The 26,515-nt window shown below is 39.8% G+C and overlaps 1 protein-coding gene across 1 annotated transcript in view; it reads left to right on the top strand.

Moving 5' to 3' along the window:
- TENM3 (teneurin transmembrane protein 3) overlaps positions 1–26,515 on the top strand; it is a 988,875-nt gene that overhangs the window by 768,394 nt on the left and 193,966 nt on the right. Inside the window, exons 8-9 of the mRNA XM_018576225.1 lie at positions 12,394–12,516; positions 17,405–17,619. Coding sequence (XP_018431727.1) covers positions 12,394–12,516; positions 17,405–17,619 — 338 coding nt within the window. The remainder of the gene's footprint in view (positions 1–12,393; positions 12,517–17,404; positions 17,620–26,515) is intronic.

The following is a 26,515-nucleotide window of genomic DNA, read 5'->3' as shown; positions in this document are numbered from 1 at the left end:
GCTGTGCTTACTTCTTATTTGATAGTATCTTTGTGGCATATCTACCAGGGCTAAACTGAGCCAGTACCGAGAAACCTATGTAACAGAGTAAGAAAATCCCTTGTACTGGCAAATAGAGAGTGATCTTTTTCAGAATGTTAAGACTCTTATCAGATATAAATGTAATACTAATTAAGGGGCTGAAACACTGTATTCTAATCCTTGACCTATTGGAAAATTAATCTGAAAAAGCAGCATATGTAGTTAACATTTAATTGTGTTGTTGTGAGTGATGTAAAACTTATTTCCATTCCAATGCCATATAGGACAATATATTTTCCATAAGTCTTACAGATAAGATCTATTATAGAAGTCTACAATACCATTTTTTACGATTGTTCAGTCTTTTGAAGTAATTAAAGTATGAACTGCTGTTTGGACTGAGCTGGCATAAGGGCAAACAAACATTAGGATGCCCTGTAATCATTTAGTATGTACCTGTGTCTAAAGATACAGGTAATTGGGACATATGTATTACTGTCTCTTTGGCTTTGCATGTATTCATGCTCTGGTGCCCATCCTGCAACCCTTTGCCACTTATTGTATGGCCTTCAGGGCCTCCATACACAGTAGTCTTTGTTTCTCTTACCTAGATGTTTACTTAGGCCAGTAAAGGAATGTTATTATTTAGACTGGTGATATGGTTTATTTTATGCTATCTTACATTTTTTGGTGTTTATTGGTTTACATTTTTCTTGTTTTTATAATGGAATTTGTTTTAGGAAGTAGTTGGCTGTTAACAATCCTGACCTCATGCATAATATCTGACAATCTGCTGTCGCATATCTGCAGTCTCTGACCATCTTTTGTATATCTGTAGTCTCTCATCATCTCTCGTTGCATGTCTGCAGTCTCTAAAAGCTATGAGTAGTATGTGCAATCCATTGGCGATGTCTTGGGCCACACTGGAGGCCCCCCATATCAAGTAGGATGACCACCCCTGCTCTACAGTTTTAATCACAGTATATGTCTGAACAGTGACATAACTACCTCACCTTTCATATCGCTCTTTTCATGTGGCGCCTGCAGTAATTACACAGGTACAGAACTGACACCTGGGGTTTTTCTTATCATTTGTAACAAATTAGCAAGGTTATCTGACAGTGAATCTAACATCAGGCCCCACAAGCACCAGGGATTTTAGACTCACTGTGTCGCAGATCTCGCCGCCTAAGTTGATAAGAAAAAGCATAATCATGTAGTTAAGCACTTTTATTGGGAAATATTTTACTGATGAAATGCTCACTTTTTTATTCCAGCCATCAGAAGCATTTGGCACACCGTGATGAAAATCTGCTTTTGAAAAAACGTTGGCAGACAATTTTAACGAGTTTGTTCTTTGACACACTAACAAAGACGCTAAAACAGATGGATAGATTGCAGGCTCAAAATGCAGTTGAGTAGCTGCAGAAGCAATGGCATGGTTTGTCTACTGGCAGTCCCAAAACGCTTGTGACACAAAAGATGTTGTTGCAAAGACAAGTGGAAGAGACAGATAAAAAAAATTCCTGAAGACACAAGAACTCTCATTCTAATAAAATTACTTTCGAAATCTGGCAGGTTTAACCTCTTCTGTTTTCAAATAGATATAAATATGCGTATTTTTTTTAACCAAAACTTCCAAATGTTTTCCATATTATTGGAAAAGATAAAAAAGATTTTTTTAAAATAATTTAAAGTACAATTGAAATATCATTTGTTAATGTATAGTTAGGGGATAGGAGAACTCCGGGCAGAAATATTCTTAACCCTTGCAGTTTGGCTACACCTGCACTGCAAGGGTTAAGTGTTCATTTTTGTCTAGGGATGAAAATAACAAAGACATACTGAACGTCAGAGCCATCTATCTGCTAGACCGGTCCCTGCAGCCTCTCTCCTCCACCGCTCTGACAATGGAAGTGTATTGGGAGTGATGAATCATGGGATTACATCTGTGGAGCGGAGGGGGAGCGAAGCTGCAGGGAGCCAGACTGCTCAGAGGTTCAGGTGAGTATATATTTGTTATTTTTGTCCCTAGATGAAAATGACTGCTTAACTCTTACAGTGCGGGGGTAGCCCCACTGCAAAGGTTAAGAATATTTCTGCCCGACATTCTTCTTTAAGTAACATATGAAGGAAAAGTGTTCTGTATATGTATATTAGTATGGTTTATTGAGCTTTAAAGGAAACCTGTGCTAAGTAAAATAAGTAGGCAGTCATTGCTGACCCCTGTGTCTGAAAATGCTAGCTGTCATGCGGAGCCGATGACCAATCAACATGAGCCAGTCACTATTTTCAGGTCACTGATAACAGCCTTATGTATGCTGTTTAATGTTCTGCTGAACAGCAGCATGTACCAGTATAAGTAACATAACATATAGATTAGATCACTGATACGCTTCATGCACTCTATTGAACCTGGGGGGCTTGGAAAGGGTCAGAATCACCTGGAGCTCACCTTTTTAAAAGCCTGGCTGGGCAGAGACTAATTATTCTGGCCATACACACATCAGCTTCTTTCTTTAGTAAACATGACCAAAGGGATCAATGGAATGTACCACCAATGATTTATATCAAAATTGTGAAAGGGTGAGTGCTGGTGGTAGGCTGTGCTGGTCCATTTGGTTGTTTTTGCTATCAGAAGATGGCTGATTGTGGTTGAAATTGCCTAGAAATTTCTGTGTGTATGGTCAGCTTAGGAAACTGTTTGGTTGGCTTGGGCAAGGCCTCCACATTAATGACCATTAGAGAGTACCTCTGCAAAAACAGTTTGATTTCAAGCCATTCCCGACTATACTGTTGACAATATAAATGATAGGAAACCCTGGCTGTTCACTAGTGCTCTTTTATAGAGTAGCCAAAACAGGACCTGTCTTCTTTGCTGGAAATGGTTTAGATAATACTCGCACATCCAGCTGTTTGAAAGTATTTCTAAGGCAAATATGTTGTTTTTTTTTTAATGTCCCTTCTGAGGAGATTTACCTTTTCTGCTTGTCCTGGTGACCATCATGACTAAAATAAAAAGTGATGGGAAAACCAATGTTTTTACAGCTGTCCCTACAACATCCAGAACATATATCTGTGAAGGTTCTTATTCATCCAGGTCATTGTATATCTTTAAAAAATAAGTCAGGGCAACTGGACTTGCTGTAACGTTATAGCAAGTCCAGTTGCTTTTATTTTTTACATATGTCTCCGGAACAGGAATAGAGGCAAACTCACCCAATGTAAAAACTTGCTGCAGTGACAACTGTATAGAGGGAATTTTCCCTCACTTCCTTCCCTAATTTCCTTTTGTGTCTTAAAAGTAAAATAAATCTCTGCAAAAAAAAAAAGACAAGCTTTTAACCTTTCCCCACACTAAAAAAAGACAGCAAAGACGCAGTCTACACTTCATGTCTTTAGATTGTTCTGCTGCTCTCAAAGTTCAGCACTTTTCAAGCAGTGTATTCGCTGAATTGTACCTAATCTGTCTTCATGGTGACTGTTCATTTGGTATGCAGTAATACATTTGGGAACACAGCACATGCAAATAGGTCAGCATTTGTCTGTGTGTGGCATTCGTTTCCACACATTAATGTGTACTAAACAGACATTCACCATGACTATCAATTGGATTTGGACTGATTGTGTTGTGTTCACAATGTAGTCACTATGCAGAAAAAAATATCCCGATGGCAGCAGCATAAGAGAGTCATTTCTGATTGCTCTTTGACAATGTTTTGACATAGCTGAATGTTTGTGTCTGAACTTATGGATCTGGGTAGCATTTAGTGTACCTGAAAGCTGTACTGCAGGTACGAAATAGTTTGCTTAAATATTTTCCTTAGTAGCCACAAGGCATATATATTCACTAGTGTTAACCAAATACCTTTGCAAAATGAGTTATCACCTTGTAAAATTAGCAGTGACATCATCACTGCAATAGTATTATGGAAGAAAAAGTCTGAAGCTGACAACTTTTTCTCCATTCAGATCTGCTTCTAACAGGTTGCACAGCAGGGAAATCTTCCCCGCTGTGTAACCTGTCATGGACGGAGCGCTGCCTGTTAATTACAGGTGGTGCTTCATCTGGCTTTTAACAGCTAAGTTAGGTTACACAGCAGCGGGCTTTCCCACTGCTTGTGTAACCTAACATAGTGAGGCCAGAGCTACAACAGCCTCTACTTGGTGTTAGAGGCTTCAGCTCTGTGGATGGTTTGGACCAATGGCAAAGCGCTATTGGTCCAAGCTGTCCAATCAAAAAACAAACAAACACTGAGGACATCAATCTTGATGTCTCAGCAGTGATGAACAAGTGGTGAGAACCACACATTGCTCGGTTAATTTGTTGGGGGTAGGGTGGGCAGGAGGCATGCCTCACCTAGCACGGACCTTACTGCACGTCCCTGCTGTACTGCACCTGGTCTCTGCAGAGAGCAGAGCTGTGGGAGAACCCCAGCATGTCCTTCCACTACAGTCTGCCTACAGAAAACTACAGGATGGAGGTACACCAGTCACCCTGCACAAAGGAAGAGAGTAGCAGTGATTGATCTTTATTGTAGGAAGCTCCTGCACAGAGGCAAAGATAGATTACTGCACAGATCTAGAAGAATTAAACAAAGCACACCAAGATTCAGGTAGGTATCTGTCAGCATTAAAGTGACAGTACACTCTGAAGTTAAATCTGAAAAATGCATTTAAGTGCCTTAACTGTTAACAAAAATGTATCTTATGTGTGCATTACTCAGCTGTAGATCCTCAAATCATCTCTGAATTGGTGCTGACACTCTCCTTCCTTCTGGAGGGTGGCTACTTTTGTTCCCCATGGCCCCTGTGTGTGTTGTAAAGTAACCATTGCTCCAGGTTCACTCCTGTGATGGACTACAATCACAATACAAATTAGTAAACTAAATGTGAGATTGTAGTCCATCACAGGAACGAGCTTGGATCGGTCCCTACTTTACAACCCACATACGGACCATGGGGAGCTAACATAGCCACCCTCCAGAAGGAAGGACAGTGTCAGCACCAATTCAGAGATGATTTGAGGATCTCCAGCTGAGTGATGCACAAATAAGCTATGTTTTTGTTAATAGTTAAGATACTTAAATGTATTTTTAAGATTTAACTTTTTTTTTAAAGTTTAGTGTCACTTTCAGCATTTATAGAATAACAAATATATTTTTGCAGTCATTTTGAAGGCTGGTCCAATAATTTGTCACATCATGCCCACTAAAGACTAGAGACATCAAAGAGCTCCTAATACCAGTCAGTCTTGCTTCAGGCCAGAAATGACATCCTATGCTATGTATGTGTAGAATTGTCATTTCTTTCTTGATCTCTCATGACTGTCCCCAGTTTTGGCCTTTTATGTCGTGCTGTGTGTATTGAAATCATTATATATCATTATGTATTGTTCAATAACTATAAACTGCCATCCATGACTCCCGTGGGAGGTCTGCAGCTTCCAAACTTTCTTTCAATGTCTGAAGGGTGGATGCGGCCTTCTGTACCAAACACAACACAGGAACAACAAAAAGGGGCTTAGCAGGAAAGGTGCAAATGGACTTTAGCATGCTTGGAAAAGTCAAGTGACTGATGTAGTGAAGTTGTACATGATGGCATTAATGAAATATTATAGGATTGAGGACAAAAGGACCTACTTCCAGCCCTGTCTTAACTTGCTTCCGCTACTACTTTTCTTCATTAATAAGAGTATCCACCCATGATAGTGTCCACCCGTTCTGGAGAGGAAACAAAGATGAACAAAGGTAGAATTAACAAACCTTACATGCATAAAGTCCAGTCTGCATTGAATGCTTGGCCTCCTTACTTATTACAATGTAGTGTTGCTTCCCCATGTTATAAAAACATTGGTTTTGTATAGTGCTGTTTTTTCTGTATATTTATTTTACAGATGAAAATTGCACCCTGTGCTGTGTTGGCATTTCCCTACCTTCATAATGTGAGTTTATTCTAAATCAATTTAAACCTGCACACGCATGCCTCTGTTGCCTTCATGGGCAGCTGCGTGTTTAAAAAATTGAGGAATCCTCCAGATAACCCAATGAGCTAGCACGCCTGATTATAGCGGCCTACACTTTATCAAGGTATGACAGATACAGATGGACATAATAAACCCCCAAATAGACCAATACGCTCCAACAAACAGCACATACACACAGCAGGAAACTCAAAACAAAAGCTAATTTATGGAAAAATATGTGTTCCTAATCAAAGCCTGACTCTGCTGGGAACTATATAACACATTGTAATCCTTACATGCAGATGCTTTCATCTTACATTACCAATTTGGTGTCTTTCCAAACACTCTCATCTTACCTTATTGCCCTGTGTGAGTCTGTTCAGAGCCGGAGTCCCCACTCCTACACTGTACAGTTCACCGGCGAGCTGATCACAAGCGGCACAAAGGACTCACTGATCTGCTTGAAAAGTTAATTTCTACATGTAAAAATGATACACTGGTTTTGAAAAAAAAGAGCAATTAAGCTTGTGGTACGGATTGACAAGCTTCCAACCATTCGGAATTTACCTTGTTAGTTGTGACAATAAAATCAAAGCCAAGTTACATAATTGTGGAAGTTCAAATCTGAATTCTGCCCTTCCCAGACACTGTTTACCAAGAAAGCAGTGGGCTGGGTTAGATTTGGTCAGCAGGGACAGAGGCAGGCTGAGACAGAGGCAGGAAAAAGCACCCGCCTTGGGTGTCATGCTGTGGGTGTCACAGCTGGGAAGGGAACCTCTCCTGGTTCTGTCTGGCTGTCCCATGCATGGTGCAAGACAGTACTATGAAACTGATTTGGATTGCGGTTTTCACTGTGTAACCAGCAACAAGAGTTTCTGCCGTCAGTGTAACTGCTGACAACTTTGTGCACATGGCCCAGCTGTCATGGAACTCCAGTGATTACACAAGGAGAGCCGCATTCATTGTGCAATCAACAGGACTGTACTGTATATACAGTATTAGGGATGCACCAATACCATTCTTTTCCAGACCAAGTAAAGGTACTTGTCCAAGTACTCACAGATACAAGTACTGAAACATTTTTGTTTAGTGTCATGTGAGTTTTTCTAAAACAATACAGACGGATGATTTCCGGACAGTGATGGAGCGCCAGGGCCCTGTCACAGCTGCAACCGCTGCAACCCTGGTAGTTCTTGTGAAAATGCCAAGTATTGGCACTGGTATCTGAACATTCCTAAAAAAACTACTATTGTAGCTTTCATTCATAAATTAATTTGTAAATAAATTAATATATTAATCTTAAGATTTGTATGTTGCATTTCCCATAATGAGCAAGAAAACTTAAATGTACATTAACCAAAATCAGATTAGATAGTGAGTTATCTAATGGAGATTTCCATAGGTTTGTGGAAGTTATTTGTAGTACACAGAAGCTTCCAAAGGATAATCCTAGAAGTCCAACACTGAGGAAAACCATATCAGATAGTGTAAAAATTGTGCAGTTGATCAGTTGTTTTCCCCATTTAGTGTTGTGGGTCACAAGGAACGCTACTTATTACAATACTATCTAAGGTTTAGGGTTACCTTTGCACTTTTAGCAAGACCATTTGTGATTTCTCCTTAAAGTGACACTAAACTCAGAATTTAAATCTTAAAAATGCATTCAAGTACCCTAACTATTAACTAAAATGTAGCTTATTTGCATATCTCTCGGCCGTAGATCTCCAAATTGTCTCTGAATTGGTGCTGACACTGTCCTTCCTTCTGGAGGGTGGCTACTTTTATTCCCCATGGTCCCTGTGTGTGTTTTAGCCACCGCTCCAAGCTCGCTCCTGTAATGGACTGCAATCTCATGTTTAGTTTACTAATTTGTATTGAATTATAGTATATCACGGCAGTGAGCTTGAAGCAGTGACTACTTTACAACACACACTGGGACCATGGGGAACAAACGTAGCCACCCTCCAGGAGGAAAAACAGTGTCAGCACCAATTCGGAGATGATTTGAGGATCAAATCAGCTGAGTGATACACAAATAAGATAAATTTTTGTTAATAATTAAGGTACATGAATACAATTTTACCATTTAACTCCTGAGGTCTGTGTCACTTTAACCAGCTCAGGATGGTTGGGTACGATCTCCACAATTCATGCTACTAAGTTCCACCTTGGAAACCTCTCAAAGGTACAGACTACTGTTAAGTCTACAGTTGAGGCTTTGTCTGCCGTAGAGGGTTAAATAAACAAGAAACTGGGAGGGCTATTAAGATAGTATTGAAATGTCAGGGACTGGAGTAAAGACAACCACTGATCAAAACTTTCCAGTGGGGAAGGTTTTTCTTTTCTTTTTTCTCTCTCTAATGTTTGTGGATGGTGAAAACAAATTATATTTCATTTTTTTTTACTTTATTTACAACCGCACTTTGCCACAGTGGTGTCCGTAATACCTAGTGAACGTAGGGGCTGATGGTTAAACCCACTGAATATAGTCTCTTTTATGATTATCAACATTGGTTGCATGATCCTAAGGGGTTGATTTACTAACCTAAACACACACACACACCAGGTGTGTGTGTGATTTTCACACAGCAAAACGTATTTATCAACCAAAAAGTCTCTAAAAGCATATTTCCACTAATGCCATATATGGAAAAATCATGCACATGATGCATATATAATGCTGCTTCACAGTTTAGACAAAAATGGTTAGCTCATGCATTTACATTCCTGCATTCATCAACGCAAGCAACATAACATAGAGCTAATTAACACCACATTACCTTGCAATTCATTGCAGGGCTTTGAACAACACACCTGCTGGGTGTGTACACACTACAAAGGTGTTTCGATTCCTCCCATAGATCATGCTGGGAGGGAACACACTACAGAGGTGTATACACGTTTGTGGTGTGTTTAAAAGGTTAGTAAATCAACCCCTAAGTGTCAGCAGTGAATTAACTATAATATCACAGATAAGAGAAAATCATTATGAAAAAGCTTGTGTGATTCCTGCATTCTGGAGCTTTAGCCAATTGTGTAATCTTTCTCCAATTCTCTAGTCTATTTCCTGCAAATCACATTGCTATTATTCCTGAGAAATTCTTGCTGGCAAATAAATTGCTCACGCTGATCAGCTCAATGGAAATGGGTTCAATAATGCAACACGTTGTTATGATTTAGGATAAACCTAAAATTGAAAATGATTTGCAATAATCCACAGCTGAGTACAGATACAATTCAGCCATTGGTGTTATCTCCATTTAGACTCCTTTGGAGTGTATGTGTCACCCAGAATCTTATATGTTATCAGGTAGGCTGCTTGGCTCCTTCCATTCTGGCTGTTGAGCAGTACACAGACAGTTAATAGCTGGACACTTCCTGGCCATCTGATTAAAAAACAATAATAGTGGGATGATGCAGCATGTGCTAGGAACTGGGAGCTGTCCAAAGTAGTCCATTGAACAGTCAGGAGGCTAAATATTTGTGTTGCAGTTTTGTGTACTGACAACTCCTACAAGTGTGGGCTTTGCAATTTGGCAACTAAACTACCTGTCTGCAAGCCCTGTGCTTGGATTGACCATCAGATGTAAATTGTAGCTGCTGTATACAGTATAACTATATACTATATAGCTCTGTATCCCCCGCCTTAAAAATGTAATTGAAAAAAATCAGTTGTGAGACTCATGTCTCAGAAAATGTATTGTTGATAATACTGATTCCTAGTTGTCCATATCCTCATTTCTTGAATTTATAAAATGTCACTTGGAAGAATTAGCAAAGGTGCCACGTTTGAGGTGGCAACATAACATTGAAGAAAGTTAAACTTTAATAATATAAGCAAATTGAGTGATGCAAGGTTTGTTCATCACAGTAAGCTCAAGGAAAGGGATATGACCGTCTTACATTAGACGTCTGCTATTGTTAAAATGTTGTCAGCTTTTTTTTAGGTCAGTTTAAAGTAGAATTGTAGCCTGAACTGGAAAAGCAAGTGAGAAATCTCTCAGAGTGGAACAGAGACCATTTTTTAGTAGAATTAGGTTGTGTGCTTCTGCCAGGAAGTTACTGATCTCTGTCTCCCTGTTGAGATTTCCCTTCACTTCCTTTCTTGATGGCATGTATCTTTTCACTTCCATACATTGCTACCAAGATGTTCAGCTTACCATATGGATTTATGATGGCATCACTGTATCTCAGAAATCCAAGCAATTACAGGTCTTTAAAGCACTAAATTGAGTTGCCCACACTTTGCCTAACATCCACTAGCAATGCCACTAATATGAGCATGCATGGTGGTAATTTATTAGTGTAGGTGATGCACATACTCACAAGTAACTGCTAAATATCATGGTATCTTAGTGTTTTGTGTCTGCTTTGAATTGTGTCCAGCATACTGGATCAGTGGCAGACCTAATAACCAAAGGGCCCTGGTGCAAGCTTTTATCTTGGGCCCCCCTCCCAAGACGGGGGGGGGGGCGCGGGAACGGATCACACTGGCCCAAACCCCCCCCCAGCGGTCTCTAATGTTGCAGTAGCATGCTGGACTTACCTGAGACCCTGCTGAGCACACCATAGGTCCTGCATAGCCCACCTGAGACTCTCTATGGTGGGCTCTGCAGGGTCCTAGGTGGGCTGGCCTGGTCGTTGGGATCCCTTTCCCTGTACCTCCTCAAAACTCTTCTTACCTGCTGCTGCTGGGGCCCGGCCTCCTCCACCGCCTCCCCTGTCACCTCTGCCATGCCGCCCGGTACATTGATACCCATGTAAGAGGCCCCCCAGACCCCTCACATGGGTACCGGCCATACCCCCCTGATGGCAGTGTTCTATCAAAGGTTGTGACTACGTTAGAATGTGTGACCGGTGACATGGTCACACATTTTAACGTAATCCCGCCCAGTTTTTCGGCAGTGGAATGTGTGACCGCCAATAGGAGAAGCATTCCAGCGCTTTCCCAGCTGTTGCAGGGCAGATCGGCATCGCAAATCGCATGTGCAGGAGAACCTATCTGCCCTGGAACAGCTGATTGGTCCTGAAATGTCACTTCTCTCCAACTGCGATCTTACATTCCACCGCACTCACAAAGTCGGATAGAAGTTACATTTCAGGACCAATCAGCTGTTTCAGAGCAGATCGGTTCTCCTGCACATGCGATGTGCGATGCCGATCTGCCCTGGAACAGCAGAGAAAGCGTTGGAATGTTTCACCTATTCCACCGCCGAAAAACTGGGCGAGATTACGTTAAAATGTGTGACAACGTCACTGGTCACACATTCTAACGTAGTCTCAAACTTTGATAGAACAGAGGCCTGTCTGTAATCATTTAATCAGAGAAATAGATTATAATAGGGAACATTACAGTGTAATACACTGTACACCCCCCCCCCCGGCGCTCAGAGGACCGCTGCCAGGGAGTTTCGATGTGTGCACTGCAGGGGGCGGGGCTTGTGACACACACACACACCTCCTGTGACTCACCTCCCCTCCCGCCGCCTGTTAATATGGACGCGGCCGGGAGGGGAGGGGAGTCACAAGACCCGCCCCCTCACTGAGAAGCCCGTCGGTGGCAGTGCACGGTCCAGAACACCGGCGGTAGTCCCGCCACTGTACTGGATCATTTCTACAGGGAAGTTTAATCACTGCAATTTCCCTTGAAGAAAGGAAGTAATCATCTGTTTGCACTATCAGTTAATTCATAGCTGAGGCAGAAGGGAAGTAAACAGCTTCTATATGTGCTTACCAGTTGGTGACTTGCAGACCTTGTCATCACCAGTGAGATCTATTTATGTATGGCTCGTGCTCAGAGACAAAGAGATGCAAGATCATGTATGTGATATATTAAAATATAATACATTGCCTTCTAGAGAACCTATTGTAGATTAAACTAGAAACAAAAAACAAAAAGGGCGCAACGCTAGGTGGGCTAACTGACCGGGTCAGAAGACCCAGGGAAGGTGACAGGGAGAATTATGTGACAATGGGTGCAAAAGGCAAAAGAATGAGCACTTACATTTTAATTTATGGGACCAGAGGCTGAACGGCCGGTGTGGAGGATCGGGTCATCCATGGTGTCTATCTGGAACTGGTGTGCCGGAGGATGTGCATCCACATGGGGAGAGGAGGCTGTGGGCGAAGGTGAGAGGGGGGGAGAAGCGAGAAGCCACAAGAATGGGGACTCAGTCCGTGGCCCACTGTGTGAGTCCAGGGGCTGAGTAGTGCGGGAGGAAATCAGCGGTGTCAGAAGCGATTTGTGTTATTGTAGATTAAAGTGACTAGAGATATTGCAGCTGTTGTTACATATTAGATGATCACTTTATCGGTTTATATTCTGTGCTCATCTGTGTTCTATGTGATTACCAGCCCTCATTATCCTCAACAGAAATTCTTTAACATCCTTTACTTCTCTCTGTCAGCCATGCATCTCTTTGGCCTCAACTGGCAGCTACAGCAGACAGAAAATGACACTTTTGAGAATGGAAAAGTAAATTCAGACGTGGTGCCAACACATACTGTAAATGTGCCCTCCAGTGACAGCGGTAAGACATATATTTGTTATGTATGATTTTCTGTACTTTTTGGTGTCTTATTTCATATCTTCCAGTATTGTTATTATTTTTATGCCTGTATTTATTAAAATAGAATACCTAATTAGCTTTAGTGGAGAAATGTAAAATATGCAGTCCATTACCGAATTGATGCTAGTAATAAGAGTCCACAGGTGGATCAATAACTCCATATAGTCCATTTTACTATAAACATCTCCATTTAAGTAACGTTTTAGTGTTATTAATTATGGAGACAATGGTGATATATATGTGGAAAATAATCCTTGCCTTTAACAGCTTACCCTGTAATTAATGCTGCAGATTGATTATTCTATTAGTTGTTTTAATAGCCATGGGTTTTAAGTTTACTCCAACCTTGGAGTCAGCGAAGCATTGTGGGAAAATAAATCTACTTAATAAAATTCATCATGAAGATGTACGCTTTGTGACTCCATTACATAAGAGAAAAAATGTATCATACAAATACCAGTGGCATCTCACAGCAACAATTATCTGATTCATTTTCTGTAAATCATAAAATACAGAAAATCAAAATACATGGTTGAAAGGAAGAACTCCTCTATACACATCTAACAAGGCCACATCTTCCCTCTTCCTGTTGTCAGTATGGAGAAATAGTTCAAAAATCTGCTTCTGGGTGGTCACTATTCCTAGTCAGTATGTCATGTGAGCATTTCTGAACAAGGAAAAAAAAACTCACTTGCCATGAGCTTTTTCTTGTATGCTTTGTGTAGGCTGTGCTGTCATTTAGCATGTCGGGAAAAGGGATGGGCACAGACAAAAAGTCAGTGTTGATTGCCATGCCACATTTGTCAATTAGATGTTCCCCCATTCCAAAGAAAGCAGACAAAAGTGTTACATTTAGTGATTTCAACATTTCTCTCCTAAAAAAAAAAAAAAAAAATCTTGCTTATTAGACTGGAAGAATTCCTTTATATGAGTCACATGACATAATCTGTCACCAACACAAACCTATAAATGGATAATGGAAATGGAATTATATATCCAAACATAGCTGCTGTATGTGGCCTATTTGATTCTTATTTTATACTTTTATGTGTTTGTTCTGAAGCTATTTCCTTTTCCTTGGCAGCATTTATTTTTATAGCTGCGATTGTTAGCGAGCACCCACTGAGTTCAGAACTTTGAGCATTGTTAGAGCTGGGCAGCCTGAATGCCAGGTTCCTCCTGCTCTCTGCGCTCCAAGATGCTTCAATCACCAATTAAATTTTTGCTTTGTGTGTCCCTGTTCACTTTTGTGTTCATGGGGTGAAGTTCTTACTTAGGACAATGAAAAAAAAGAGGTGAAATCACAAATAGAGCATTTGGGAGTACTTTAGCCCGTCTCTGCAGCAGAGTTCAGATGAGCACACATGGCTCAAGAAATAGGTTATAATACTTACAATTTATGTCACTTGTACCTTTTGCATTTCTTTGATATTACTAATAACTGTGAACTGAGTGAGGAGCCTGACTCTCGAGCCCAACATTTTCACTAAATGAACACAGCATTTTTGACATTACTGAAGTCATACTGATGTGGCATGTGTATGGTCTTTGGTCATAGCATCATACCATAAATATTTGTAGCCATATAAAGTATATAGTGTTTATCATGGTGTCACACAAACCACCATGAAATATAGGAGCCATTTTAGATGTAGTGACTGTTGATAAGAGGCTGTTCTTGTAGAACACTGCTAATGTTTTAAAAGTGTTTGCAAAAAGCCACAGCCATCCCTTTTAGCAGTCCATTTCTGGACCAAATAGCTCTTATTTTGAACCCTGGCAGACTGGGCTTAGAAAAAAATTGGGGTGGTTTAACAAAATATAGTTAGCCTTTGCTGCAGCTTAGAATATATTATAGGACAACTTAACTTTTCTAATTCACCCCTCCCCCCTCCCAGGTAAAATGTGCTACATGATATGACTCTCCTATAGAGAGTAGTCAGAAGATGCAATAGGGGGTGTTAGTCATAGTTTAAGGTTATAATATTTGGAGCAGAATGCTTCTACTATACGGCTGATACCATTCTTTAATATTGCATTCCCACTTTCATTCTATATGGTTGCAGGACCTGCCCTTCAAAATGTGTGGCCTTAGGCCAAATTCACATATATTTGTTGTGTTACATTGCCGTGCAGTGCAAATAATTTTGAATGGCACCCTAAGGCACTGTTACAGTAGCTGGCAATGCAACACAACCTAAAACCTATACTAGGGACTGACAATAAAAATAAGACATTGCAGATGAGGCACACATATCCAGTTTTATCTGTGCACCCATATCAAGCAATCATATTTGTTTTAACTGATACCTTAGTAGAATATGATTGGTTCTGTATCTATTTTGTAGTAAATCTAACTGTTTTATAGGTGTTTATATGGCTGAGCAAAATGATGAATCCAGCCGAAAAATGCTTTCAGAGATACCAGTCCTTCTGGTGAATTGCCTGCATGGCACAATTACATGTATCCAGTTAAAATTATTATATGGGGCCTGACTATTAAGATCTGTACACTGGGCCAGCTGAAATATCTTATAGGCAGCTGATGTTACCCAACATTTATTGTAAAGGGCCAACTGAGGTTTGCATAATGGTTCATTTGAGGGGGCTCTGAAATATCAAAAGAATGAAAACCTGCACTCTTATCCCCACTCTGTTTGTCTAAGCAGCTCTTATCTGAAACAATTGAACTGTACCTTTTTAATATACTGCAGCTGTGTTTCGATCTGCTGTCGATGCAGTATATTCCCTGGGTGTGAGGGGTTAACTTGCTTTTATTGCTGTCTGCAAAGAGCAGGTAGAGTTGATATAATATTCTATCACTTAAGTGAATATTGATTAATTTCCTTTTACCAGAAGGTTTCTTGTTTCATGCAGGTTGCTGCGTATGACAGAACCTCAGCTGTGTGAAGTTATGTTGTGTGGTTATTTGCACACAAACATGTAATGTGTTACCTTAAGTCATTCTACAGTGCTCACGCTGGATCCAAGGTTATGTCACTGGGTGATAGCATTCTATTGATTCTATATATATATTTCACCTTGGCATGTGACTTGCTGATTAGTGAACTGTGGGCAAGCATCAGCTTATGCTTTGAACATATCGTGAGCTGAATAAATGCTGTTATAGTTTCATTTGCACATTAGCTGTTCCAGTACCTGGACAAATTATTCTGCATTAATGTGTCATACATGCCACTGTTTAAGTGAGTGATGATAGCTCACATTCTGCTAAGTCCAATAATTAAATCACCTGGCTAGGATTTGACTTGCTGTATAGTGTGACACTGGAATTGTAAGTAGCATAAATGATTCCATTCAGCCCTTATAAAAGAACCATGGGAGGCTTAATTTAGACTTAATGGAGAAATTTGAAAATTAGGTCCTAAACCACAACGTCTATCTAATAATGACATGTACCTGCTTTACTGGGATGATCAGGGTGTTATGCATACATATGGTCCCATATTCAATAACATAAAGTAGATCTAAAATCTCATTAGATGTAATATGTTAATATAATTTCAAAAGGTGTTCTCATGCTTTTAATTCTGCAGCTTTTTATTAAATAATACCTAGTGATCCTGCCGTTAAGGTCCTTGTTCAGGAACTTCCAGTTATGGGATGACAACGGCCTCCCAGTTGTGTTCTTGCATTGTTACCCTGTTACATGCACTCTTGATGGAGACTACATGCCAGCACACATTGCATAAGAATGGCTTGCTGTTGTCCCTATGAAGATGTTATTCATGTCATTGTTGTACAACCAATGCTGCAGCAAATGTAGATAATAAGTGGTTGAAAGAGGATGGACAAGATCGGCAGCATGAAGATAGCATAAACGGTTGGAACATGAGGGTGAAAACAGAATTTTATGGAACTAAAAACATAGCAAGTGTTTATGATACACAGTGCTTTAGCAAACTAAATGTCATCCAGTTAGAGTTTACATCTACTCTAAAGTAAGCTTCTCCTTATCCTAGGGGACCTGGAAGGATTACTGTATCCTTTGTAGATTTGGCTAACCCTTTGCATCCAAAAAAACATTTTCTTATCTGACCGAATTTGGCCTGATCAGACAACAATGTCCTCTGCATGAACCCAAGAAAATATCCCTGGTCAACTGATCTGGAGAAACAGCAATCAGATAAATTTGAAAACTTTGCTTGATCTCTGTTTATTTCTTAAGCCAGCACCAGAGACTTTGTAGAAAGAAAGGTCTTGGGATGGCCAGATGATGTCCTTCTACAAGTTAACCCCCTTATATTATGCAGTCACAGCTACTTTGATAACTGTACATACCAACAGAGGAAGAAAAGATAATAACATGTTTGATGGACAGATTATTCTGATTCTTTTCAATATGTCCTGCCCAATATCCCCCATAGTTCATTTGCTTAATTCAGTAGCCACAAATGTCCAGAATATGACGGGAGATTTTGAGACTTTTTACAAACATAATATAATACCATTGTTTTTGTTAACATTTAAAAGAAGAGGTTAAATTGAGTAAATAGTTAAAATTGTGTGCGCCCATGAAACAGCAGATAGGTGCCCCTTTTAAAGCCTTTACAGGTCATCTACAGTTCACTCTGGTGTATGTGGCGGTACCTAACATGTTGCATAATCATAGTTTGTATACTTGTGGGCACCATACACATGCCTTTATGTACATATGTGCATGTTTATAGGGGCAATCTGCTTTACATTTTTGGGGGAGTGTTTTATTATTGGTTGTATTTAACTTTTCTTTTTTAAACTTAACTTTATTGCTATCACATAGGGGGCTAACAAGGTTCCTTGATTTGAAACAGGTAAAGCTATTTTTTGTTATTATTCTTCTTCTAAGGAAAATCTGGGGGTCTTGGTCAAGAAAACAATACCATTGACTGGGGAGAACTGGATGTTGGTCGAAGAGCAGTGCAAGAGATTCCTCCAGGTGTATTTTGGAGATCACAACTTTCCATTGATCAGCCACAGTTTCTAAAGTTTAATATCACCCTACAGAAGGATGCACTCATAGGAGTCTATGGCAGGAAAGGATTACCACCATCACATACTCAGGTAATAAATATATATTCCTTATGCTTTTCTTGTTGCTTTTGTTGATGTTGAAACGCCACCAACCATGCGAACATCGTACAATCGACCAAAGTTTTTATACATGCATGACCGTCAAAAGTCGTACGATTGTACAGTACTATCGGTCGTGCACTCTATTCACACATTACGATTGTTGTACGAAAAGTCGATCGCATACGATTATCTTACGATAATTGTAAGGTGTATGGGCACCTTTACCCTCCCCTTTCCATTTGAGTTTCTTCTATATCTCAATATCTTATATTAAATAGGAACTCCAATTTTTACCAATGCAAATCCATTGGTGTCCATTGTATGCAGGCTCAGGGACAGTTAAGTGACAAACCATTCTGTTCTAGAGAAGGAAAACAGTGGGAAGGGAAACATAGTCACCAGGTTCACATGTCCAGAAAGAAAAACATTGTAAAAACCTGTCTGACAATATTTTTTTTAAATCCAAAGATACAAATCCAACTCAGAAAGGGACCTTATTTACAAGTAAAGTGAAATATATTGCTAACTCAGTGAATTGAGTTGAGCCACCTGTGTATATGTCAAACTTGCAAAGTTTTCAAACTGTTAGCATGTTTGCCTTACAGTGACAGGAACATTTCTCAGCTACGACAAGCTGGTTTTTAAATGCATACAAGCTCGTGATTGGAAATACGATATTCTGTATTGTAGGCATATGTCATTTGTATCAGTAATGACTTGACTTAAAAAACTTTGCCGCTTCATTCCAAAGTATGGTTTCTTTTTACCCCATAAAGAGTACTTACTATTACCTATTCTGATGCCTGGTAATACAATATCTATAATTATCCTGGAGAAGCAGCTCCCATGTGTCAAGGTTTTCTCATTTCATCTAGTGAAATTTAATTCACTGTTAATCAAATGTGCATTTTCTCACAGCTGAATGTGACAGTCACAGTGGTGTAAAGAAGAAAAAAATATCCTGTGTAATATTCAAGTCAGATGGGTGCTAGAGTTGTTATTCCAATTTCAGTGTAAAGCAGTGACATGTTTGCAACTCCTTGTAATACCCATATTGTGTGTTTTTAAACTCTTTCACCCATTGTGATGGGATCTGTTGGATAAACATCATGGGAATTGAATTATGGAGCACATTATTACTAAATGCTATACATACATAGATACAGTAAAATAAAATATTGTTTTTAACTTTGGATTTTACCTTTTGGGCAAATAAAAATGCTTATGAACTATGAGTGTGTATACAGCCTATGTGTGTATGCAGCAGTTGTTAATTTTTTTCATTGCAACTTATGGTTAGAGGTTAAAGTGTCACTAATCTCAAGAGTTAAAGTGACATTAAACCCTCAGATTTTTAAACATAAACCAATACTGTAATGTGTGCCTTACTGTAATCCATGGTTGTTTCCCTTCTCCTTGCTGCTCTTCCTTTTAAATCCTCATGTCTTCTCATGCTTGGGGAGAACTTCCCTTTGCAGCTGGGTGCCTCTTCCTGTAGTGCTGGCTCAGGTTGCAAACCTACACACAAACACCGTGTATCCATTTCAGAGACAAGGCAGTCTGCTGCAAAACAGAAGTTCTGCCCAGCCAGAGAACAGATACAGATTTAAAAAGAAGAGCAGCAAAGAGAAGGGAAACAACCATGGATTACAGTAAGGCACACATTACAGTATTGTTTTAAAAAAAGCTGAGGGTTTAATGTCACTTTAAAGCTTAAAAATGCATTTCATTACCCTATTAACAAAAAATGTATCTTATTTGTGTATCACTCACCTGTAGATCTTCAAATCATCCTGTCCTTCCTTCTGGAGGGTGGCTACTTTTGTCCCTTATGGTCCCTGTGTGTGTTGTAAAGTAGCCACAGGTCCAACCTCATCCCTGTGATGGACTACAATCTCCATATAAATTAGTAAACTAAACATGAGATTGTAGTCTATCACAGGAGGGAGCTTGGAGTGGTGGCTACTTTACAACACACAGAAGTACCATGGGGAACAAAAGTAGCCACCCTCCAGAAGGAAGGACAGTGTCAGCACTACCTCAGAGATGATTTGAGGATCTACAATCCAGTGATACACAAATAAGATACATTTGTGTTAATAGTTAAGTTACTTGAATGCATTTTTAAGATTTACTCTTGAGTTTAGTGTCACTGTAAAGAGTACCTTGTGTTAAAAGGCAAGGTTCACTTATGTTGCAGGAATACCATATATTACAAAATACTGAATTACAGGAACTATTTTTTTTAAAAAGGAAAAGCCCTAACTTATTCCTCGGTTCCAGGCTCAACCTGCTTTTCTCTTTTTCTTCTTTATTTTTATTGTTTTATGTGGCATTTTGCAAAGTATGGGTGGGTTACCTAAAAGTGGGCCTTATATTTTGTTTCATGGTCCACTTTAATTATCAAGAAGTAGCAGTTTAGAGCTTTTATTTGTTTGTATAAGTGTGAGCTGTCATACTGGTTATCTGTTGAGCCACATTGAAATGTCATTCTTATGCCCTAGAAGAAGAATACTTTTCACTGGGCGGTTTAAGTTGCAGACTGATGAAATGCATAGAATTTGTGAAACGTCTTCTAAACCTCCCAGCACCCAGTGTGCTACCCTACAGAATTCACTTTTAGAAAATATAAAAAAAACTAAAAGCTTGAACATTGCTTAAATTGCTGTTATTGCAGTAGTGGAGAAAGTTAAAGACTTACTGTATATTTGCGATGGATAACTGCCCAGTGTTCCTCATTCTACTTCATTGCGGATGGCCATGTAGAAAGGTAAGTAATGCCCTGTTCTAGATCATCCCCTAGAAAAACTAGCATTATAATATTTATCAATTATTGGAAGTGCTTGCCGCATTGTGAATGGTGTAGATAAGATAGGTGCCCGTAGTGACCACCACAGATGGCGCTGTGCAGAACCTCAGAGATGTGAAGATAGGTCTCCAGAACTCTGAAATGCAAATAAAATATTGTTTATTGCAAATAACTTCACATAAGTCAAAATAGCCAACGTTTCGGGGCCACGCAGGGTCCCTTCCTCAAGGTGACACAGTGACCTAAATATTAGGGATGTTCAGATTCCAGTTGAGATACCAATGCCAATACTTGTCCAAGTCCTCACAGATACAAGTACTGATACATTTTTGTTTATTGTCCTGTGACAGTTTTTCTAAAACAGTGCAGACTAATGATTTCAGGACAGTGGTGGAGCGCCAGAGCCCGGTCCCAGCTGCAACCGCTGCAACCCTGGTAGTTCTCGTGAAAATGCCAAGTATCAGTAGTTGTACTTGAAAAAATGGTATCGGTGCATCCCTAATATATATTTATATTAAAAAAAATCATACATTAAAACAGGGATGCACAAATCCCAGGAGCAACGTATGTTCCTTAAAAATGACAGCTGCCTCCTAACTTTTGAATTTTTCTCTAGTCTAGTCTTGGAGCTGGAAAGGTATCTGTACATGCACTTGTACTTGTACCAAGTACGGTACTTAGTATCTCAACATCCCTACTAACTAACATTCATCAGACATAGCAAAGTAATTCCTATCAATGCCTGAAGTAAATTTTTAAGTTGTAATCACAAATGCGGCTATGTTAACGGAAGCTATAGTTGAACTGCCCCAATATTACTTGCCCATATGGCCAGTTTACATGGTTGCCAGTGTTGAGGAGTGGTATTGTTGCTTGTTTGGCATTGGTAACTCTTCATGTGATCCTTTTTGGTTTTTTTTCCAAAAAGTATCAAAAAAACAAGACAGTATAAAAAATGTAGGTTCTGAATTGGACATTTTCATTGTTTGATAGACATTGTAATATTACTTGGATGATGTTTCCGTATCTGGATAGCAGCATACTGTATATATATATATTTTTTTTTTTAAAGCCTGCTTACCGAGTTGTCACTTTACAGATCTGGCAGATCTATGATATTAGCAACCATTATGAGATTTTTTTTCCTGTAACAGCAATACTGAATTACAAATCAAAATAAATACATGACAGCTGATTATATGCGTGCGTCAAGGAAAGATATTTTCAAATTGTACCTGTTCTTGTTTCTTAGCATTGTCGTCTGTCACCAATCTCTGTCCCGTTTTACTGGTAAATTATAGTAATGTTTTTGTCTGACAGCTAGATCAAAAGATAGATTGTGGGACCTATTGACAAAAGTTTGAAATTTATATTTTACTTTTTAATGGGAGATATGTATGCCAAACAGTTTATATATATTCTATTATATATATATTCTATTTTTACAACTATCATTAAAAGAGAACTATGCCTATGGGGTAAGTGTTTTTCCCCATAGTTCTCTTTAAGGTCACTGAAGGACATATACTAACCTCCTCCCGTGACCCAGAACTCAGTATATCGTGGGCTATTTCTATATACTGAGAGCGCCGCAGCCGGGAGGGATACCGATAATACTGTTGAGATCCACCCAGTTGCGTGAGTGACGGCTGACTCTGCCTATCTAGAGGCAGATCCAGCTGTGCCCGCCCCCTCCCCCGTTCGTTCCTCCACTCAGCACTGGAGGATTGGAGAGGGGTGGGGGGGAAACCCTGCGGGGATCGGTGACTGACCGGCACCACCCACTGCAGGGAGACGATGGGAAAGGGAGCAGATCGGTGCATGTTTGTGCTCACTTCCCGATCAATAGAGCCGACCTGTGACAGCTTCTTTGTCACAGTTCAGCTCTAACTATGAGGATGAGTGGAAGTCACTCACCTCATAGATGTCCTTTAATGATATTTGTAGGTCGGTTTCACCAGCGTATAATTACTTTCTGCCCATTTTAAGGGGAACCAGAAAAGAAGAATTCCTCTACTCTGCTTTTTATGATGTTGTTGTTTTTATGCCTTTCGAGAGTCTTTTTATTGCATTCTTTTTTTAATAATCTGTTCACTTTTTACTATTTGTGTAGCATATTTTGCAACTTAGTGTTTCAATCACTAAATGAAACAGTAGCGGAAAAATACATTAGATTTGTAGGTGAGATCAGGTGAAATGCATTGCAATAAAAAGTCATTATATTTCGAATAATTTTTAACAGCTACTCATATTTAAAGCTAAACTCCAGGCAAACAAAATAAAAACACAGATGAAATACATATATGGGAGATGTTTCATCTGCCAAAGGGTTTTTATTGCCATGCATCCTGTTATGAGATTTACACAGCTCTGCCACACAGCACAGCTCTATCTGACAGGGAAGGATAACTGATTTGTTTATTTTGCAGTTACAGAACACTTACAGGTCTTGCTCATCCCTTAGTCACAGTGACAGACTGCTGAGCTTATCTCTTAGTCACCTTTCTCTCACCTTTTGCCAGCATGCTCCTTATACAGCTGACTGGCACCTTGTACTGATTTCCCCTCTCCCAGTCTAAGCTCTGCTTTACATGAATTTTAGCAGACTGATTGCAAGTTAAACTGAGGTGCTTACACTGCTTGCATTTTAAAAATGCATTTACTAATTTAGTAATAAATATTGAGTTGCATTCATTTATTCATCACAAGCCATTTTGTATTTTATTGTTATCAAAAATAACTTTCAGTTGTCGCTTTTTTCAGAATATGGAAATCTTGGCACCCTTATGTAAACTGGTTATTTCTTGTTTGTGTGATTGATAGGAGAATCTTGCTGAGATTGAGATCCTTGACTCAATGTAGGTTTAGTCTTAGATACTGTTAGATCAGTCAGACAGACTGTAGATAGCCTCAAAAGACAATTCAAGCCCTGTGTATAACCCTGTGTGCTTTATTAGCTGAGTAATGTACTAATTTAGAGCAGTGGCACTAAGGGCTAGTTCACACAAAATCCGGACCATGAGTTTATGCAACGCGTTCCAGGTCCATTTAAACAAATATTATTATTTTTAGCCTAAAATGGGTTTTCGGTGCGTTGCAGGGCGTTTGCATGTGTTTTTGATGCATGTGCACATGCTCTGGAACTGAACGTTGTGGTATGACTTAGAGCCCAAAATACTATTTGAATACATTGGATGCATTTTTGATGCGTTCTATAACTGCTCTGCATTTGGTGTGAACAAGCCCTAACTCTGGGTTGCTCCTGTCCCTAATCACCCATTTGTGGTAAGTCATATTACAATGTTCACAAATACACTTTAAGTTCAGAGAAATAGCATAGCCTCTAGTGTGGCTCAGTCTCTGATCCTCTTGGTTATGGGATACAAATGTTGTGGCATTTCTATGCAGCAGCTCAGCCCTCAGTGGGTCTTCTTTCTATACCTCACTTTTCAGTGACCTCAAAGTAGGACATTTTTAATCTATGCAACACTAGAAAATCCCCTGTACAAAGAAATCCCTAATTGGAGCTGGTCTAGTAAACAGGTTTACACATATATGGTATTTGTAAATGACAATATTTAATAGTAACAAAATAACCAATAAGAACACCTACAACAAGACATTTAAAAACAATTAAAATAACTTCCCTTAGGACAACCCAGTGTGGGTGATAATCTGAGCGGCAGATAGTCACTGGTGCAAGCACAATGGCAAAATTCAAAGGTGGATACTTTGTATCGGAGCTTACTCACATCGTGTGTGGCTCAAAGCGGGGGACAATCCTTGTTGGATCCTGTGCTGATATATAATTCTCAATGGAGTATGACTTTATGTAGCAATTCCAGAGAATACAGCTCCTTTTTATAAATGCCAGAGATCCTCGCGATGTCTCCCCTCCCACTGATCGATGCTTAAACTCGCCCGCGGGGTTCAATTTCCAATCTGTGGAGGAAACATCCGAGGTAGTTTTGGCATGTGCGGCCGCACGATATGATGAAATATGTTAGAATCCCCACGGTGGTGTGTCCGTAATGCGGTGAAGCCGAAAGCTGAAGGAAATCAAGTGGCAACAACCCACTTGCACTTCTCGATCTCAGCCTAAATTGTGCAGGCTAGTCAGCTGCTGCAAACCAGACAGTGTCCTGGCCGTCTTGGTTTCGTCCCTTTGATTGAAAAACAATATAGTTTTCACTCTCACTGGCCGCGTGTAGAAAGTAAGAGTCTGCTGCGGGTATCCAGGGAAGTTTTAGCACACGTTACCCTGACGCGTTTCCCCCCAATCAAACGGGGCTTCCTCAGAGGGGCGTGTAGTTGGTGTCTCGTGAAGGTGTGTTAAATAGCCAATTAATTAGGGCTAATTTGGATCCAGATTTCACACGATCATGTCCAGGCCTATGATCCAAGGCTATTCGTTATTGCAAAAAAGAATACAGTATACTGGCACCTGTGAGGCCATAAATACATACATTTCCCAGGTTCATCACCCTCCCTTATACAAACATATACATAACCCGACATGTAAAGTGACTAATAAACTTTCGTTTTGCCTACCCATACAACACTAAAATCCACCCCATAGGAGATGTGCTGGAAAATATATCATAAAGGGGCACTCCAAATCCGAGATCCCCCTAACAAAAGAACATGACGAGTTTGCATGATTCAAATCAAACATTTCCCAATAGGGTCCGGGATATGCTGGATCATCAATGGACCGTGAGATAAGTAATAAATTCATGAATTTAATCAAATGTGTCGTTGTGACCTTCATCACCCATACAATTTAAGGATTCTATAAAACTGTGTCTATACGTATATCCCTGTAAAGTATTAAATCCAGAAATGAATTATCATACAGTGAATATTAGCTCGAATAAATCTATAAAACTGACATAATAGGTAACCTATGTCTACATAAAAGAGTATTGTCGAGTGTGAACCAGCTTAATCCCGAACCTAGAGAGTCCTCCACATAGTTTGATCAGGCTATGTATATCTATTGTTCTCAACACTGGGAAAATAACCATATAAAGAAATACAGTGTATATACATTTTACACATAGAAACAAGAAGCATTATGTTTGATGAACCACTTGACTTTAGAGATAGCAACTAAAATTAATCATGTCATTCAGCCCTGGGGTCTCATGAGATTCCGTTTGATGGATCCACCTGCATTCCCTTTGTAGAAGAGATTTGTCCCAATCCCCCCCACGTCTGGGTTGGTGGGCCCTATCCAGCGCAAAGAAGCGAAGTCTGTCGATTTGTCCGTTGTGTATATTTACAAAATGCCTCACTATGGGTGACCTCAGATCTCTGGCCGATATGTCGGTCAGATGGTCCGAGATTCTATTCTTAAACATTCGTTTCGTTTTCCTAACATAAAACATGTCACACTTGCATAACATCATGTAAATAACACCCTTTGTCTCGCAATTAACAAAGTGATGAGCTTTGAAACGCTTTCCCCGAGGGGTAGTTATCTCAGTTCCAGTCTGGACAAATCAACAGAATTTGCATCTCTGACACTGGAAGGTGCCTTGATATTTACAGCAGGTGCCATTTCTTTTGACAAAGTCACTGCTTGTCAGTTTGTCCTTTAGGGAGGGGCAACGTCGATAAGTGATAGTAGGCCTAGTGCCCAAAAATTTCGAGCTTCTGGAGTCCCTAGTTAGGCAGTGCCAATGTTTCTGGAGGATTTTTGATATTGCTTTGTGCTGATTATTATAAGTCAAAATTAATCTCACAAGGTGGTCCTCTTTGTCTTTTTTATTTAATTTTGATTTGGATGTATTAATATTCAAATTTTTAGGCACTTTTGGTCCAGCTATCACTCGCTGGTAAGATTTTTTGAGTATGTTGTTGGAATAGCCTCTTGCCCGTAGTCTAATCCTTAAATTATGAGCTTCCCTTTCAAAGTCAGCATCACTGGTACAGTTCCTCCTAACTCTCAAGTACTGACCGTACGGGATACTATTTTTCAGGCTTTCGGGATGGGCACTACTTGCCTCAAGAATGGCATTCCCTGCTGTGTCCTTCCTGTACAGACTGGTGTATAGGACCCCCCTTGTGTCC

This window comes from Nanorana parkeri, unplaced genomic scaffold (genome assembly GCF_000935625.1).
Source record: "Nanorana parkeri isolate BGI_ZX_2015 unplaced genomic scaffold, ASM93562v1 scaffold60, whole genome shotgun sequence".
NCBI lineage: Eukaryota > Metazoa > Chordata > Amphibia > Anura > Dicroglossidae > Nanorana > Nanorana parkeri.
This window is presented reverse-complemented; position numbering and strand designations above follow the sequence as displayed.